This window comes from Myotis nattereri, assembly GCF_964212035.1.
Source record: "Myotis nattereri genome assembly, chromosome: 11".
NCBI classification, from domain to species: domain Eukaryota; kingdom Metazoa; phylum Chordata; class Mammalia; order Chiroptera; family Vespertilionidae; genus Myotis; species Myotis nattereri.
In genome coordinates, this window is record NC_138086.1 from 78071834 (window position 1) to 78088749 (window position 16916).

General features: G+C 43.1%; 1 protein-coding gene across 1 annotated transcript in view; it reads right to left on the bottom strand.

Moving 5' to 3' along the window:
- MATCAP2 (microtubule associated tyrosine carboxypeptidase 2) overlaps positions 1-15014 on the bottom strand; it is a gene marked incomplete at its 5' end in the record, with an annotated part of 32023 nt that extends 17009 nt beyond the window's left edge. The window contains one exon of the mRNA XM_081102007.1: positions 14898-15014. Within this exon, the coding sequence (XP_080958133.1) occupies positions 14898-15014 (117 nt within the window). The remainder of the gene's footprint in view (positions 1-14897) is intronic.
- Between the last annotated feature and the right edge of the window lie 1902 nt (positions 15015-16916).

Genomic DNA, 16916 nt, shown 5'->3' on the forward strand with positions numbered 1-16916 from the left:
GGCCTTACGTTTGTTATATGATGGCCTCCCCGACACTGAAACTGTATGATCCCTTACGGAGACATTGTGTTCGTCTTTGCTCGCTGCTCTGATCATGCAAGGATGTAGCGAAGGGAAGAGAAAATCTGAGAGGCGAGAAAAAATATAAGATTTGAATGCGTGATGGTTGAGAAAAAGTCATACCAGTCCAGCATAAGAAAATGAAACAACTAGTTGCCCTGGCTGGCGTGGCTCAGGTGGTTGAGTGTCCTGCCATGCCCCGAGAGGTCACCCGTTTGCCCGTTCGATGCCAGGTCTGGGCACATGCCTGGGTTGTGGGCTCAATCCCCAGTAGGGGGTGGGGGGGCAGCCCATTGATGTTTCTCTCTCATGGATGTTTCTCTTTCTCTCACCCTCTCTTTCTCTCTCAAATCAATTAAAAATATTTTTAAAAGAGAAACAACTAGTGGTGTTGAAGACAAGTGTTAATGGCAGGTGCCTACTGCTGCGGGACACACGGGAGCACTGTGCCGAAGTGTTTCAGCCCATAAGTCCACGCATTGAGCTCAAGACGACGCTGGTCCCCGGTATTTTAAACATTCACTTTTGTTACAAAGGAGCTTCATTTCCAGATGACGCATCGATCACATCTATGTCACATACAAAATAGGGGCAGTAAGAAGCCATAAACTGACACAGTCTTATATGGGTTCTGACAGCACTTGCTCCTCATTGAATGAGCTCGATGTCTTATTTTTTATTTTCAAACATTTTTTTAGTAAAATATGGTCTTTTCAGACCAAAATTTACAGACTTGTCTGTGATAAAAACTTGCGTGAGCTACCAGATAATGTGCCACTGCTGTTAAATGAGATCTTCATGTTGAATTTGTGTCGTATAGTCTTTGTAACAGTGTCGTGCCTTTCCTAGTGGTTGGGAACGTGGACTTTGGGATGGAGCTCAGCTGAATTGAATCTTTATCAGTAGCTGTGACCTTGACCAAGTCACTGAACTTTGTGCTGTGTTTCTTATCTGTAAAAAGGGATAATAAGCTACATACGTTATAGTATTGGTGCGAGGAACAACACAGTTAATCTTTTAAGTGCTGAGACCAGTGCAGCCGGTGTTAATGATCAGTATCATTATTTTATTCAATTATTTTATTCAGCTCCTATAGAAATACTCCATGAAATAACATAAATGGGAAAATACTTAGAATCTTTAAATTTGGATTTCCCAGGTAAATTTAACATTAAGCAATTAATTCTGCATTCTACCACCAACGTTTTTGTGGCGTTAGTATAATCAACTATCTTCTTTAAAAAGCTGTGGGAAGGCACAGAAACCTTTTCTGACGTGATTTCACTTCACACAGCATACAGAGCATACACAGCACACACAACTTTCTTACTATAGTTCTCCTAATCGGCAGTTACACCACAATGTTGTATTTAGGTTATATGAAATCACGACGAATAAGTCAAAAGTGCGTAAGATATCACATAGGGAGTGATTTCAGAAACATTTAATTGCTCAGTCCTGAAATAGACACCAGTTTGTCCTAACTTTATGGCGCTTCTAGAGCTGAAAAATCAAACGCACACACATTTCCATCAGTACTCTCACCCCAAATAACTAAGTTCTCCTGCTAGCCAGGACCGGGCCTCCTGGGCATGAGTGAAGAGTGAGGGGATAGTGAGGGGGAGGGGGCATGTTCTCGGCTAAATGCTCTCCATAACGCATTCTGCATGGCCATGAAAGCTGGCCTAGGGCTCCGGAGCTATCATCCTAACTGGTCAAGCACTATGTCAAAGAAATGGGGAAACTATTCTGAAAAATGACCTGGTCAATTCTTTTTAAAGAGGCTGTAAATGTGAGGCCTGAGTTGTCTCAAATGGCTGTTTGAATTTTTAATAAACTATAGAAATTCACTGCCAAATTCTCTCTCTCAAGGTATTCAACATGAAGCGCTACATTGATACATGCACTGCATTAAATTACAGGAAGAGAGTTGAGGCAAGAGGTCTGTGTCTACTGTTTTATAAAGCTCTCTTCAGACTTCCAACTCTGCATATAAAACAAAAAATCGCTGACTAGCTGGTCAGAACATCTGCTTTCTAATACTATCGTACTCTCTCTGCAAGGATTGTTATGCCTTGGGGAAGTTATTTTAATTGATTTTACTTCTAAATTGTTACCTAATAACTATCACTCTGACAGAATCTAACTGTATAAGGCAGTGGCCCTCAAATGAGGGTGGGGTGGAGGGGGGCGGAATTTTGCCCTCCAGGGGACACTTGGCAATGTCTGGGGACATTTCTGGCTGTCACCACTGGGTAAGGGACGGTGTTGCTCCTGGCACCTGTGGATAGAGGCGGGGGATGCTGCTAAACATTCCACCATGCACAGAACAGCCCCACAACCAACCGTTCTCTATCAATTCAATGTTACAGAGCCATGGCTGGGAGCCCTGCTCCAAGACAAAAAGATGGGATGGCATTTTTAAGTCACTTTCAACATTTTCATTGTCTTTTAAGATGCAAATAGCATCTACATCACATCACATTTAAAAAATCTAATGCCAATTTAAGTGGCCTCTTAGACCTTAGATCCTGTAACTGTCTGTACCTCCTGTCAACATAGCAATGAGATAAACCCCAGCAGTGGCATGGCCGAGCAAAATCTGCCCCCTAGTTTATACTACAGAACTGAAATAAAATAGTGCAAAATCAAGACCATGGATATATGGAAAGGAATTTAGTTTTACACTTAAAATATTCAGAGAAAAGGTGGTTTATTAGCTACTGCAATGCCTTGCAGTGATGCCTAGTGTTAGAATTTGGCGTTTCCTCTTACTCTGTTCTTCCTCAGAACACCGGACTACCACCAGCCCTGTCTCGCAGAAACGTTATACGAACCAAATGCTGGGAACGTGGCTAGAGAATTACCCTAGTATTATGTGAGATAGTTTTTAAATGATTAATATCCATAGTTATTTAAAAAAATAATGAAGTCAGTAAACTTTCTGACCTAGGTATAGTACATACTAAAGTGACCTTTTAAAAACATCATCTCAAAACGCCTTACTGACCTTATAGAAGCAAGCATACAAATAAGCAGTATAAATACGTACACACAGAAATGTGTTCTTCTGGTTAGCTCTGATTTTTATGAGCAGTCTAGAAAATTATGTCCTAGGGCACTATAATGCCTACTGACATACATACTGTGTTTTGAAATAGAATTTAACAATGCGTGTTTAGACTGTGCATTTGTAGGGCCAGTAATCTGTGCATGATAATAAGTGACAAAATGAAAAGGGACCGTTTTTCGTCCCCCTCTGCACATCGCCCTCCCGTCCCCCTCCCCCCGCAACATCTCCTGGTCCCGCATCTCCGCCCGCATCTACCGTTACCTGGGCCTCGGGGCTGTCAGGATGGCGCCAGCAGGGGGGACAGACAGCGGCACCCGGCCTGCCCTTTCCGCACTCACCCGTCACGCGAATGGACTCCAGCATCGTCCGGCCGAGGTCGCGGGCGGTGGGCTCCGCGGGCGCGGGGGACGAGAGCCGGGCGGGCCGGCCGGGGCCTCAGAGACGAGGTCACGGGGGAGGTAGCGGTCAGCGACCTGGGGCAGGATATGCGGGTAAGGACAGACGGACACGGGGCTGTGAGCCGTGCTCCCTGCAGCACGCAGGTGACTGAAGGTTCACACCGCGGCCCAACGGAGGGTAGCAGCGTTTAGAACCCGCGCTGTGACGTGGCCGCTCCCCCGTTGCTAGGAAACGCTCCTGGCGTCCGCAGGAGCTGCGCTTCCCGGAGCCTGCGCGCCGCTGGGGGCGCTCGCGGGTCCGGGCCGGGCTCGCAGCACGAGACAGGGAAGAACTACAACTCCCGGCGTGCACAGCTCGCGTCTCCTGCGACGCACGCGTTTTGACTGATAACCCGCACCGGCGTTTGTGCGCTGTTCAAATGGGCTTAACTGGGCAGTAGCTTCACAAGGGAAGGGGTTGTGACGTGAAACTCAGCCCCAGCTGCGAATTGCAAAGCCAGTCTTCTCCGCCCTTCAGTTAACTTAGAAGATGCGGAAAAGCTAAAAACCTGAAGTTGAGCTGGGTAATATGAGCACCTTTTATTACTGGAGGAAGCCCAGATACATTTACCATTTGAGTACCCCTGCATGATATCCTCAATGCTACAATACAAATTGTATTGATAGGACTGGTGATCAGTGTGATCCCGTGGCCGGGAGATAATGTCACTCCCCTAAGTAAAACACGCCAATGGCTTCCTTTCTTACCTATGAGGTCCTTTATGACCTGGTCTGCTGCCACCCCTTTGATCTCATCTCCCTCTACTCTCGCCTCCTTGGTCCCCTCGGGGCACCCTCAATGCTCTGCAACTATGACAAGCACTTTCACCTCACGGCCTTTGCAGGCTGGGATTTCCCCTGCTTGGAAGGCTCTCCCCCCAGATGCCCACGACCAGCTCCTTCAATTCTTTCAGAACTTAGTCCAAATGCCACGCCTCAGTGAGGACTTACCTGGCCACTCAATTTAAAATTCCACTCCTTTCTCAGATTTCTTATCCCCCTTCTCTGCTTCATTCTTTCCCTTAACACTTAACATTATCCATTTTATTATATATTTTCTGATTTGTCTTGTCTGTCCTTAGAATAAAATTTCTGTAAGTGCAAAAATTGGGGGGGAGAGGGGTTTCATTGCAATGTTTCCAGCATCTATGATAGTGCCTGGCATGCAGTAGGTACTCAATTATTTGTGAGTTAATGAATAAGTAGACAATAGAAAGTATGCATTTTCAATGATAACTTAGGGAAAATAGAATGATATAAAATGGGTATATAAGAAAACTCTCTAGGTTAAAGCACTTGATATTGTAATGAGCACTGAATCCTTTGCATTCATAAGAGCAATTATCCTTGCAAAACATGTCCTAAGAGGCTGTAAATGAATCGTACATACCAAGCTTCCTTATATGCCTCCCTTAGCTTCTTTGTATACCTAAAACTCTGAAACCCATTTTCCAAGTTTGCTATAAATGCATCTATTACTCCTGCATATTTCTAGTTTTTAAAGTCACTGTTTCTCAACATATAAAGACTCCTGATTTTTCCGAGTCATATGTCACCATCCATTTAAACATTACTCTGAATGTTTTTACTAAAGCATGCTTAATCAGAATGTCCATTTTCATTATATTTTGAAGAAACCAAAATGTATTATTTCACTCATTCCATTTATTTATACACAGTCACTGGGACTTGTACTTTTAGAGTACATAAAAGACATGAAACTTATCCTCAAGAGCCTTGCTGGTTATGGTTAGTAGGGAACGTTTTATACATCCATCACACACACATTAGGAAATGATGCGCACTAAAGGGGCCTCCTTCAAAGGTTCATTTAACTTACGAATTCCAAAAAACAGTCGGATGCCCCTAGAATATTATTTCATTCTTTACTTTCAAAATTATTTTTATGTTCACTCTACATTTTCTTGTGTCTGACTGATTTGTAAATATCTTTACTGATAAGTATTATATAAAGTTGCATGTCAATTTAATCAAAGCATTTTAAAAGATCTTCCTGTGCTATTAGGCACTGAAGTGCTCTTGCTAACAAATCCATGAGCACAAAGAGCTTATCTAACTTCTTACAAAACTAGTACTGTTATCGGCTCCTTTTACCGTTACTGTCTATGCAATTATTCATCCTCGTCAGCTCTGCATCTGCTCTGTTAATTACTGCTTCGAGCTATGCCTGCCTAGTATTTCCATTTGCAGCTGCCCACTTGGCTGCTTTTGAGTCAGCATTGTCTCTGCATATGTGCCAGAACAATGAACAGTTCCATTTTTCTGAGACCCGTATATCTTTATACCTGATTCTATATAAACCATTAATTTCAAGAGAATTGATGTGATTACCCATTTCAAAGCACTGAATGTAAAATAAAATCAAAATATATTAAAACTGACTTTAGTAAGTTATGTTTATCTTTAAAGATGCACCTTTTCCCCTCTTTAAAGTTTTACTAAACTTAAGTTTTCCAATACTAGCCAAGAATACCATTGTAGTTATCCTACTGTACTTCCCTTTTATGCTCAGCTCCCTGTGCACTACCAGCATTAGTTGTGGATTATTTTAATTTAATGATGACTTCCATTCAATTTAAATACAAAAATAAGGAAATGGGTACTTTAATAGAAATATTATTCTTTTATGTGGGATTTTTATTTATGAATAAAGAGCTTAAAGTTTTCTTATTTTATCAGTAACTTTTGTTTAGTTAACTCATATGTTAATCTGTATATTCCATGCTACATGGCAAACTATTCAGTTGATGGAGTTTGGGGATAATAAAAATCCGGTCTAAAAATCTCTGTAATAAGAGAGGATTTTTTTTTAAAGAAAAAAGATTAACATCCTCCTTTTGAAAGTCGTAGAACACATCTGATCATTTACTGTCAACGGAGGAGCGGGTAATAAAGACCAAGAAAGAGGAAGAGGGGTGGTGGAGACCAGAGAAGGCTGCTCCCAAGTATTGCTCGTGCTAGGGAGAGACAAACAACTGCAAGGGTTCACTTTCCAGCAAAAGTTCATTTCGTTGAGAACAGATCAAGCGTATGTTAGGCTGGGAACTGAGAAAAGTTTACTTTCTTAAGGAGAAGTTAGCTTAGTAACTTTAAAAAATTAGAACATTAAAATATAAATTTCACATGAGAATTTAAAAGACTGGGGGAGGGGAAGCTTCAAGAAAAGACTTTCTTCTCTGTTCTACTGGAATCAATTTATGATAATCTATGTTATGGAAATGCATGACTTGAGGAGAGTTGGTCTGCAGCTTCTGCTGTAAAACAACAGGGCAACTCAGCTGCGACACCCAGATTCTAACCCAGATTCTAAGCGGCATTAACAGAAGCCCGGGGGCAGGCTGGCAACAACGTTCCTTCATTTATCTTAGACCAAAATCCACGGAATCGTTGGTTTTGTGGATTTAAAAAAATTGTCGGCAAAGCTTGAGAGCTTTCAAAATGCCTGTCCTGAGAATGGAATGTTTTCAGTATGTCTTTTTCAGGAGAATGAAAAGCATTACGTGGAAGGCCAATAAGAGAATGCTTTGTGAAACCGCCTCCGCCTTTGCACGTCAATGAAAATGGTCAGAACAGCACAAAAAATCCTGGGAAAGTGATTTTTAAAAATAGGACATTTTGTTGTAAGTGATTGGGGTGGACAGATATTTTTTAATCAGACAAAAATACTGCCCATCTTTATCATATTTGGAAGAAAATAGGATGTACATTAATTATGCCACAGATATTTATTAAGTGCCTACTATGTGCAAGACAAAAAGAGGAAAAAGACACAATCCTGCCCTCAGAAGTTACCGATAGTCCACACACACCTATGTATGTAAACATGATGTACATATATCAACCAGTCCTTGACACATACATCAGGGATGCTCTGGTGAGTAAACCAGATAGTTCTCTTGGAACTTATGTTACAGTTGGAGAAACCACCTGACATGAACTTCACAAACGCTGTAATTTCTGGTACAGACAGGTGCTACGAAGCACAGTGAGTCAGGGAAGTATGCTAGGTGGTGATGTGGATAAGGGTGTGTGTGTGTCAGAAAATGCCTCTGAGGAGGTAACTTTTGAGCTGAGAGTTGAAGGAAAAGAGCCAGCCGTAGGAAATCTGGGAGCACACGCATCCTAGGTAGAGGGATTGCAAAGGTAAAAGCCCTGAGATGGGAATGATCTTGACATAATCCCTGTGGCTGCATGAAGGTCGGCATGGTTGGAGTCCAGGGAGCTGGGGAAAAGTGATAGAAGAAAGATCTCAGAGGCGGGCAGGGGCCGGGGAAAGGGATTTGTCTTTTAGTCTAAGTGCAATCAGAAACCACTGGTGGATTTTAAAGAGAGCAGTGACATAATTGGCTTTTTTTCTTCTTCTTAAGATTGCACTGACAACTGGAAGAGGTTAATGGAGGAAAAGGAGGACCTATGTAGCACTTTCAACAATAAAGATTAAAATTTAGAAGAAAAAAAAAGATTGCATTGACTGCTCTGAGGACAGTGCCTAAGAGGGTGGCATGGAAGCAGGGAAACCAGATAGGAGACTCTTGCAGGGGGCCAAGTGAGGTGATGATGGCTGAGAGGGAAAAGGAAGCTGTGAGAGGGAGCGAAGAAGACCCAGGATATAGCTGCAGGTTGGACATGTGGATAGCTGGGAGGAAAGGAAGAAGGAAATTGACATGACCCCTAGGTTTCTGGCTTGAGCAACTGGGTAGCTAGTGGTGCTATTCAAAGAAATGGAGAAGATTGAAGAAGAACAGGCTTGCTGGGGAAATTCTATTTCAGAAATGTTAAGTTCAATCTGGCAGTTAGGGTACAAGTCAAGATTTCAAATAGGTGGTTGGATATTAGAGTTTGGAGCTCAGGGAAGAGATCATGAAAAGAAATAAATTTGGGAGCCATCAGTATACGGTGGCACTTTAAGGCAATAGGACCAAGAGATCACCAAGGGCCGTGGTCGGCAAACTGCGGCTTGCGAGCCACATGCGGCTCTTTGGCCCCTTGAGTGTGGCTCTTCCACAAAATACCACGTGTGGGCGCGCACATACAGTGTGATTGAAACTTCGTGGCCCATGCGCAGAAGTCGGTATTTTGTGGAAGAGCCACACTCAAGGGGCCAAAGAGCCGCATGTGGCTCGCGAGCCACAGTTTGCCGACCACTGACTAGGGAGTGTGTGTAAAGGTAGACAAGAGTAGAATTTTGAGTTTAGTCATTTAGTGGTGAAGCACAGGAAGAGGAGCCAACAAAGGTTTATACACACACACACACACACACACACACACAGCAATAGACACATAACTATATAACTCTCTCTCTCTTTTCTGAACTGTTTAAGAGTACTTTGCAAACATGATGCCCCTTTACTCCTAAATACATCACAGTACGTATATTCAGGGTGGGGTAAGAGTAGGTTTACAGTTGTCTGTATGGAAAATAATGTTAATAAATAATAATACACGAATAAACTATTTCATAGGCTCACAACTGTTAGCCTACTTTTGCTCCACCATGTATATACATACTGTGATGTATTTAAGAGTAAATACATGTATATATGTGTGTATATGTGTTTGTGTGTGCGTGTGTGTGGAGAGAGAGAGAGAATATGAATGTGGATGTCATGAACACCAGAAATTTGGAAGGGTTAAAGAGAGAGGAGAAGAACGATGGTCTAGAACTAGTGTGTAAGGAGACAAATTTTTTGTTTATTGACGGAGCAAGCTCCTATTCCATCTCTCCCTTCCAAAATTCCATCCAATATGTGGCCCACAGATAAAGGATGTATCAGATGTTAAACTGATTAAAACAGAATGCCTACGCTTGATCTTAGCCAAAAGGCCGAGAAGCAATAAGGAGAAACTTTTGAAATGCTTGAAAAACAAAGGTCACAACAGACATCAATGGAGTACAATGAACCTTCTTCTTATATCAAACTTAAGGAGATTTTATTTTTGCTGTTCAATAAAGGAAATTTGATGTTTAAGAAACATTTGCTTCTGCTATTTTTAAATATTTAAGAGCTACTTTTAAAAATAGGATCTGTGAATATAGCTTTAAGAAATTTAGATATGGAAAAGTAATGTTATCAATATATGAATTACAGTGTGATAAGTACATAAAAGAATTCTTCCTCTTTATGAAAGGATTTACTGTGGTCTGTTAATGTGAATTCCCGAGCCTGGCTCAGTGGATTGAGCATCATCCCCTGCACCAAGAGGTCACTGGTTTGATTCCAGGTCTGGGCACATGCCCGGGTGCAGGCTGGATCCCCTGTGGGGAGCATGTAGGAAGCAGCCCATTGATGTTTCTATCTCTCTTTCCCTCTCCCTTCTTCTCTCTCTCTAAAACCAATAAAAAACATTAAAAAGTGAATTCCCTAATACCCTTATTGACCACTTGAAAAAAGAAAAAAGAAATTAAAGCTGTATAAATTTTGAGCCTATTGAAGTGTTTGGAAGATAAAGGAAATCTGCCTGTAGTTGCATTGTTTTTTGGAAACAATACATGTACTATGTTCAGCAAACACAATCTGTTTTCTCTCACTGTGGAATATGAAACTTTAAGTCAATGATTCAATTAGAGAGAAAAAAGTCTGGTGCTAAGGACCAATAAAATGTAATGCTAAGTACCATTAACAGCAGAGATTATAACAAATAAAATGGCCCTTTTCTGTAACATGTATACAACATCCTTTGATGGTTCTTATTCCTTCATTATAATAACCGTATAGGAGAAGTGGCCCTTCGGCCAGATAACCTGAAGCACAGGACTTGGCTTGAATCTTTCTTGCCGCTGCCTTATGGTTGGATCTTGGCCTTTGCACGCTCTGTAAAAATAAGAATATTTATGGCATTGTAATTATTTTGTGAGTGAAGTGAGAATGTGTAAATATATTTTGAAAATTAACTGTAAATATATTCCATTTGGAGTGTCTTTACTGAAGTAAATACTTTTGAATTTTGTATTTTTCATCCCTCCATTAATTTTGTCTGTGAAAGATATGATTACTATTTCCTTTGTTGAAAAGGAAGAATCAATACTCATTTACAAGGCCACCTTTAATCTCTCATTATCTCTGCTTCAGGGGCTTTGAATTTATCCTTAAATTAATATAATTACCTGTGGTCTTTACCTAAATAACTTTGAAGGTTGTGGTTTTTATTTAAATAACTAGGGAAGACACTTTTGATGACTTTTAGAATATTAACATCATTTAGGTCAAACTGTATAGCTAATAATCATGCAAATATGGCACACATTTATTTTCTCTCCTAAATTAATAATTTAAAAAATTTTTTAAATCAAGCAATTCCAAGAAAAAAAAACACACATGGTTGGTATTTATTTAGCACTTAAGCTATAGCTCAAGGGAACACATAGCAGTATTATATCTTTGGTGATCAAAATAAATAAACTGAAATGTTAAGAGTATAAAGAACTGGATTTGAAATCAGGTAGATCTGGTTCAAATGATATGCTGATGGTCTTAGGCCATCATTTAGCCTCTTCGCATCTCAGTCTCCACATCTCTAAAACAGGAAAAATAGTTACCTTACATTCATTCCTTCAACATATATTGTGAGCCCCAAAATGCTCGGTTACAGCTATAAACAAGACAAGCTCCTGCCATTCCATAGTTTACAGTATAGTAGGAGGGGTAAATAAGAAACAAAAACACAGAACTAAAATAATTCCATGTAAGTGGTGAATGAAATAAAGGAAATAAATCAGAGTAACAGGGTGAAAAGTGATGGGGGAGCATAGAGAAGGGGTGTGGCCATCGGATCAGGGACGTCTTCTTTGAGGAGGTAGAGATTTCAAGCTTAGACCCAACTAATGAGGGGAGAGACATGGGTATATCTAGAGGAGCAGTATCCAGGAAGTGGAAAGTTCTTGAGGCAGGAAAGAATTTAGCATTTTTAAATGACCAGATTAAAGGCCTATGGAGTTAGAAACTAGTGGGGGGAAAAGGGGAGTGTGTTATGATATTCAGAGGATATTAGGAGGAGTAGGTAGACAGGGTTGAGGTCACGTATAATAAAGAATGTGGATATTATTCTAATTGCAATGGAAGACATAAGCTGACCCTAAACAAGAAATTGACACTGCATAATTTACATTTTAAAAAGATCCCTAAAAAAAAATCAATGGAAAAAAGATCCCTCATAGTTCATAAGTTTGCAATGATTACTTATGTTCCTTTATACCAGTAATAGATAGTTTAAAAATATATCTTAAAAGATACAATTTATACATTTTAGGATCAGATTGTTAAGCTTCATAAAGGAAAAAAATCCTCTTGAGATTTTTAATTGAAATCATACTGAATTTATCACATAACTTGGAGAAAATTTATATCTTTGTGATATCAAGACTTTGCATTCATGAACATGATATATCTTCACTAATTTAGGCCTACTTTAATTTTTTTTCCTGTTAATCCTCACCTGAGGATACTTCTTCCATTGATTTTTAGAGAGTGGCAGAGAGAGGCAAAAACAGAGAGAAATTTCAGCGTGAGAGAGACACATTGATTGGTTGCCTCTCATAGGCACCCTGACCAGGGCCAGGGATGGAGCCTGCAACTGAGGTATGTGCCCTTGACCAGAATCGAACCCGGGACCCTTCATTCCATAGGCCAATGCTCTGAGACAACCAGCTAGGGCAGGTGTGCTTTATATCTTCCAAAAATGTTTATTTATAGAGTGCTTCCCTGAAGATCTTTAAATTCTTTAACTTATTCCTATTACCACTTTTGTTGTTGCTTTTATTTTTAGCTTCTGGCAATAATATTGAAATATATTGATTGAAATGATCCTCTAAGTCCTATGTTACTTTAGAGAAAATTTTGCTTATGTGTATAAGGAGACATCGAAATATTCATGGCATCATGGAATCTTGGAGTTACAAGTATACAGCAGTAAAAAAATGAATGAAATGCAGCTGGAGCTACTAATGAGGTTGACTCTCATAAAGAGAATATTGAGGGGAAAACTGCAGAAAGGTATGTATAGTGATAATAAAATTTATGTAAAACATGTTGTTATGACTATATATGTAGATATAATAAAAGTACATACATGTCATGGGAAGGATAACCATGAAAATCAGGACAATTTTACTCCTGGGGAGTGGAAGGTGAATGGTATTAAGGAAGGACGCGGGAGACTTCAATTATGAGATTCCATATTTCATAAGCTAGGTGTTAGGTACATGATTATTTTATTCATTATGTTTTTGTAAACTGGACATATTTTATAACAACTTTTAAAAGGAGAAAAGTAAGTCTAGCTTATGAACTGAAGCATGAACTACCAAGGGCTAAGAGAGGGAGAGAGGAGGCACGTTAGGGACACTCGCTGTGCTCCTGAAGGGTGGAATTGGGTATCTAGCAGTTTCTGGCATAGTCCGTGTTTAACAAATGGTAGTTATTGTTGAGGTGGTTGCTATCATCATCATCATCATCATCAGGGCAAAGATCAAAGACATTGGGGGGCCTGTGAAAAAAGAGAAACTAAAATGTTTCAAGTAGCTATGTTGTACTAGGTGCTTTATTTATCCTTTGGTCTTACCTAGAATCTAGTTATAAAGAATCTAAGGCTCAGAGAAAGGCAGGAGGCTCAAGGCTACATACATGTCTAATGACTCATTTTTCAATGTTGTTTAAAACATACACTCTCTCCCGCCAAGATACACACACACCCTTTCCCTGTCTAGCATTTGAAAAAAATGCAAACATCTTTTCTCTTTGGTTCTTAAGCAGCATATTTTGAGTTAAAGTTTAATAGCTCGATCCACCAAACACTTGGATTAGTGCCTTGTTACTTATCACAGAATACTTTTGGATCGCTCTCAATTTTTCACTTGATCCTCCAAACAACTCCGAGGAAGGGCAGTTGATCATTCCTGTTTTACAGATGCGTAAACTTTAAACCCAAAGAGGCTACCTCAGAAATCCTTAGCGCGTGTGACCATGAACTTCATGAGTTCCTATGTTAAGTAGCTTATGACTGAATGGGCACTTTTCTAGGTTGAGGGTTAACGTTAATGGTATTGTTAAGGAGTTCACGACTCCCCCAGAAGGTTTACGAAACAGTGGGTTAAGCAGGGTCCTGGTGCAGCCAAGACCCCAAGCCATTTCCTCCGACCTCACACCCTGCCTTCTTCTCATTACAACTCACAGCATCAGCCTTCCAACTGGAGCTATTACTGGTGGAATACGATTTGTACTGTTTACCCACCGCTAAGGCGCAAGTGTTATTCAATTTACGGAAACACCTTATTTGGGGAGTTTGTCCAGCTGCTGGGCCCTCTAATCTACAGGGTGTTATATTTCAAACGAACAAGTCAAGAGCTGTTCCTACAAGCCCCAGCACAAACTTGCTAAGAAAAGGAATCTGACGCAGTGGCTATGTAACGTATTTTACAATTGCGAGTAATCTATAAACAATAATCACGGAAAAAATTAAAATCCTGAGACACAGCTTCTCGATCTGGAGGCGGGAAGCAGACCATGAGCGGATTTTCACTTCTCCTGGGCCGGTTACCGTACGTCTCAGGGTCCCTTTCTCCCAGATGGAAAAGGAAGGATTAGAGCGGATCGCTCTCTCCGAACCCTTCCCACTCCACCACCTTTGCAGCTTGGACAGGACTGAGGAGCGCCAATGGGTATAAACTCGTGGCACAGCCTGTGAATGTCGGCCGCATTTTCCCCATGAGAAAGGCCTCCAGCGTCCAAGGGGGGCTAGCGGTCATGAACCCCAAGTGTCTGGGGGACGCACTAGACCTGCCCCTTAGTAAGGCTCAGCCTGCAGCCCACTTTGGGTGATGTCAGGGTGGGCGGAGAGGATGCCTGGCAAGGTCCGGGGGGATTTCACAGGAACCCAGGGCTCTCAATCCCGCCCTGAGGAATGCAGGCAGGGGAACGCCCCAGCCCAGCCCGGGGGAAGGGAGCGGGTGGGGTGCGCGAACGTTGCAGGCGGGGCTTCGGCCCGAGGCGGTTCTTGTACCAGCAGCACCGCACCCTCCGCGGAGCCCGGGCGCCGGGCTACAGGCCGGGGCTGAGCTGGGGGAGCGGAGCCGCCCTGGGAACCTCCCGGCCGCCGCGGCCACGTGACCCAGTGCGGGGGCGGGGAGAGGCGCGCCCCGCCCCGCCCCCCACGCATGCGCGCGGCTCCCGGCGCTGAAATTCAAATTTGAACGGCAGCCGGAGCCCGAGTCCCACACTGGAGGCTGCGGGGGGCAGGAGCGCAGGCTGGGAAGAGTGTCCCGGCCCTGGACTCCTCGTTCTCTCCCGACGACACGCCGAACTGGGACTCACTTCTTTCCTTTTCCGGAATTTGAACCACCGCCTCCGTCGTCTCGCAATCGACACGCGAAGCCCGGGGCGATGGACCCGTTTACCGAGGTGAGGGAACCTGGGGGCGCCGCCGGGCATGACCCTTCTCGGCCCCCACCCGCCCTGCCCACCTCCTGTCAACCTCCGGGACCCCCGGGCGGAGGGCGCGTGCGCGCGCGTGCGCAGAGCCTGCGTGCGGGGTCCCGCGGGGGCCGCCGGGAGGGGCCGCGGGGCGCCCACCTCGGCGGCCCGTCCGCACTCTCCCGCCCGGGAAACCTGGGGAGGGGCGTGTAGAGTCTGTCCCTAAAGGTAGTGAAAGACGTCCGGTCGGCCCGGTTGTTAAGGGGATGCCCCCGTGGAGTGGGACCCTGTCCCCCCGAGAGGGAGGGTGGGGTCCGACGGAACCGGTCCCGCTGGGAGCGCCCGCGGCGCGCCGGCTCGGGCGGAGGCCGGTGCCCGGGTGACTCACCGTTGCATGTGCAACCGCCGCCGGGAGATGGAATGGGATCTGCGGGATCCGTGCGGCCCGCCGGGAGCTACGGGTGCCTTTGAGGCTGCGGTTCCCGAGGTAACAGCCGAGCGTTGGAATAAGCTGGCGCCTGAGACCGTGGCCTCCGCTCCCGGAAGGTCAGACGGTTCTGCAGATCCCGCCGCTCGGCCGGCCGGGCTGAAGGTTCATCCCGCTTGGCCGCACATTGAAAGGGAAAGCGGTAGCTGGACGTGTACAAATCAAGTTTACGAGCCCACGGCCCAGAGTAAAGAAATAAACCTTTTTATGTGTGTTTATGGGTGACATCGCCGCAGGGTTCCACTCCCCTTTCGGTCCGGGGGACTGGATGCGGGTAATTACATTCTTACTGTGTGATTAATCCTCCGGCTCTGACCCGTGCGGCAGGGGCGGTTCAGGGGTTGCGTGTTGCCAGCTGTGTCCACTCTCTTTTCTTCCTCTTTTTAAGGTGGTTGCACAAGCTTCAAACTGTTGTTTTTTGAGTTTCTGCAAAGGGAACCTAAACGTCTCTACATCAGATTAAAAAACTTAAATGCTTTGGAGAGTAATACTTTTTTTTTTTTTGGAAATGTTACAATTCCATAAAGTGTAAGGTATTTAAAAGTTTCAACAGTTAGACTTTACTTGTTTTCAGACACAACAGTATTTGTTATTATTTTTTAAAAACATATTTTTATTGATTTCAGAGTAGAAGGGTAAGGGAGAGAGATAGAAACATCCATGATGAGAGAGAATCATGGATCGGCTGCCTCCTGCGCTCCCCCACTGGGGATCGAGCCCATAACCCCGGCATGACTGGAATGGAACCCGGGACCCTTCAGTTCACAGGCCGAGGCTCTATCCACTGAGCCAAACCGGCTAGGGCATATTATCATTATTTTTAATTCTCACCCAAGGATGTTTTTCCATTGATTTTTAAGGAGAGTGGAAGAGAGAGGGAAAGACAGAAACACATTGATCGGTTGGTTGCCTCCTGCACGCCCAACCAGGGCCCCGGCAGGGTGCAGCCTGTATCTGAGGTAGGTGCCCTTGATAGGAATCGAACCCAGGACCCTTTGGTCTGCAGGCTGACACTCTATCCACGGAGCCACACCAGCTGGGGCAACAGTATTTTTGTTTCAAGTTCTCAATCATCTTGGGAGAAAACACCAGTTCGCTTACCTTTTTATTTTTATTTTATTTTATTTAAATCCTCACCCGAGGATATTTTTTACCATTTATTTTTTTTAGCGAGAATGGAAGAGAGAGGGGCTGTTTACTTTTAAAAATTCTCACAAAAAGCCAGAATTTTTTTTTTTTTTTTCAGAACACATCTTTGTATCAGCTTTAAAGAATAGGCCTGGTCATGCACCATATTTTTCACTTAATTGAAATTCTCATGGATATTTTTTTAATGTTACTAACTTAGAATGGGATTCCTTAAAACATTAGTCCTCTGTGTTCTGAATAGTTTTTTTTATTTTTTTATTCTCCCAAGGAGCTAACAGGAACAA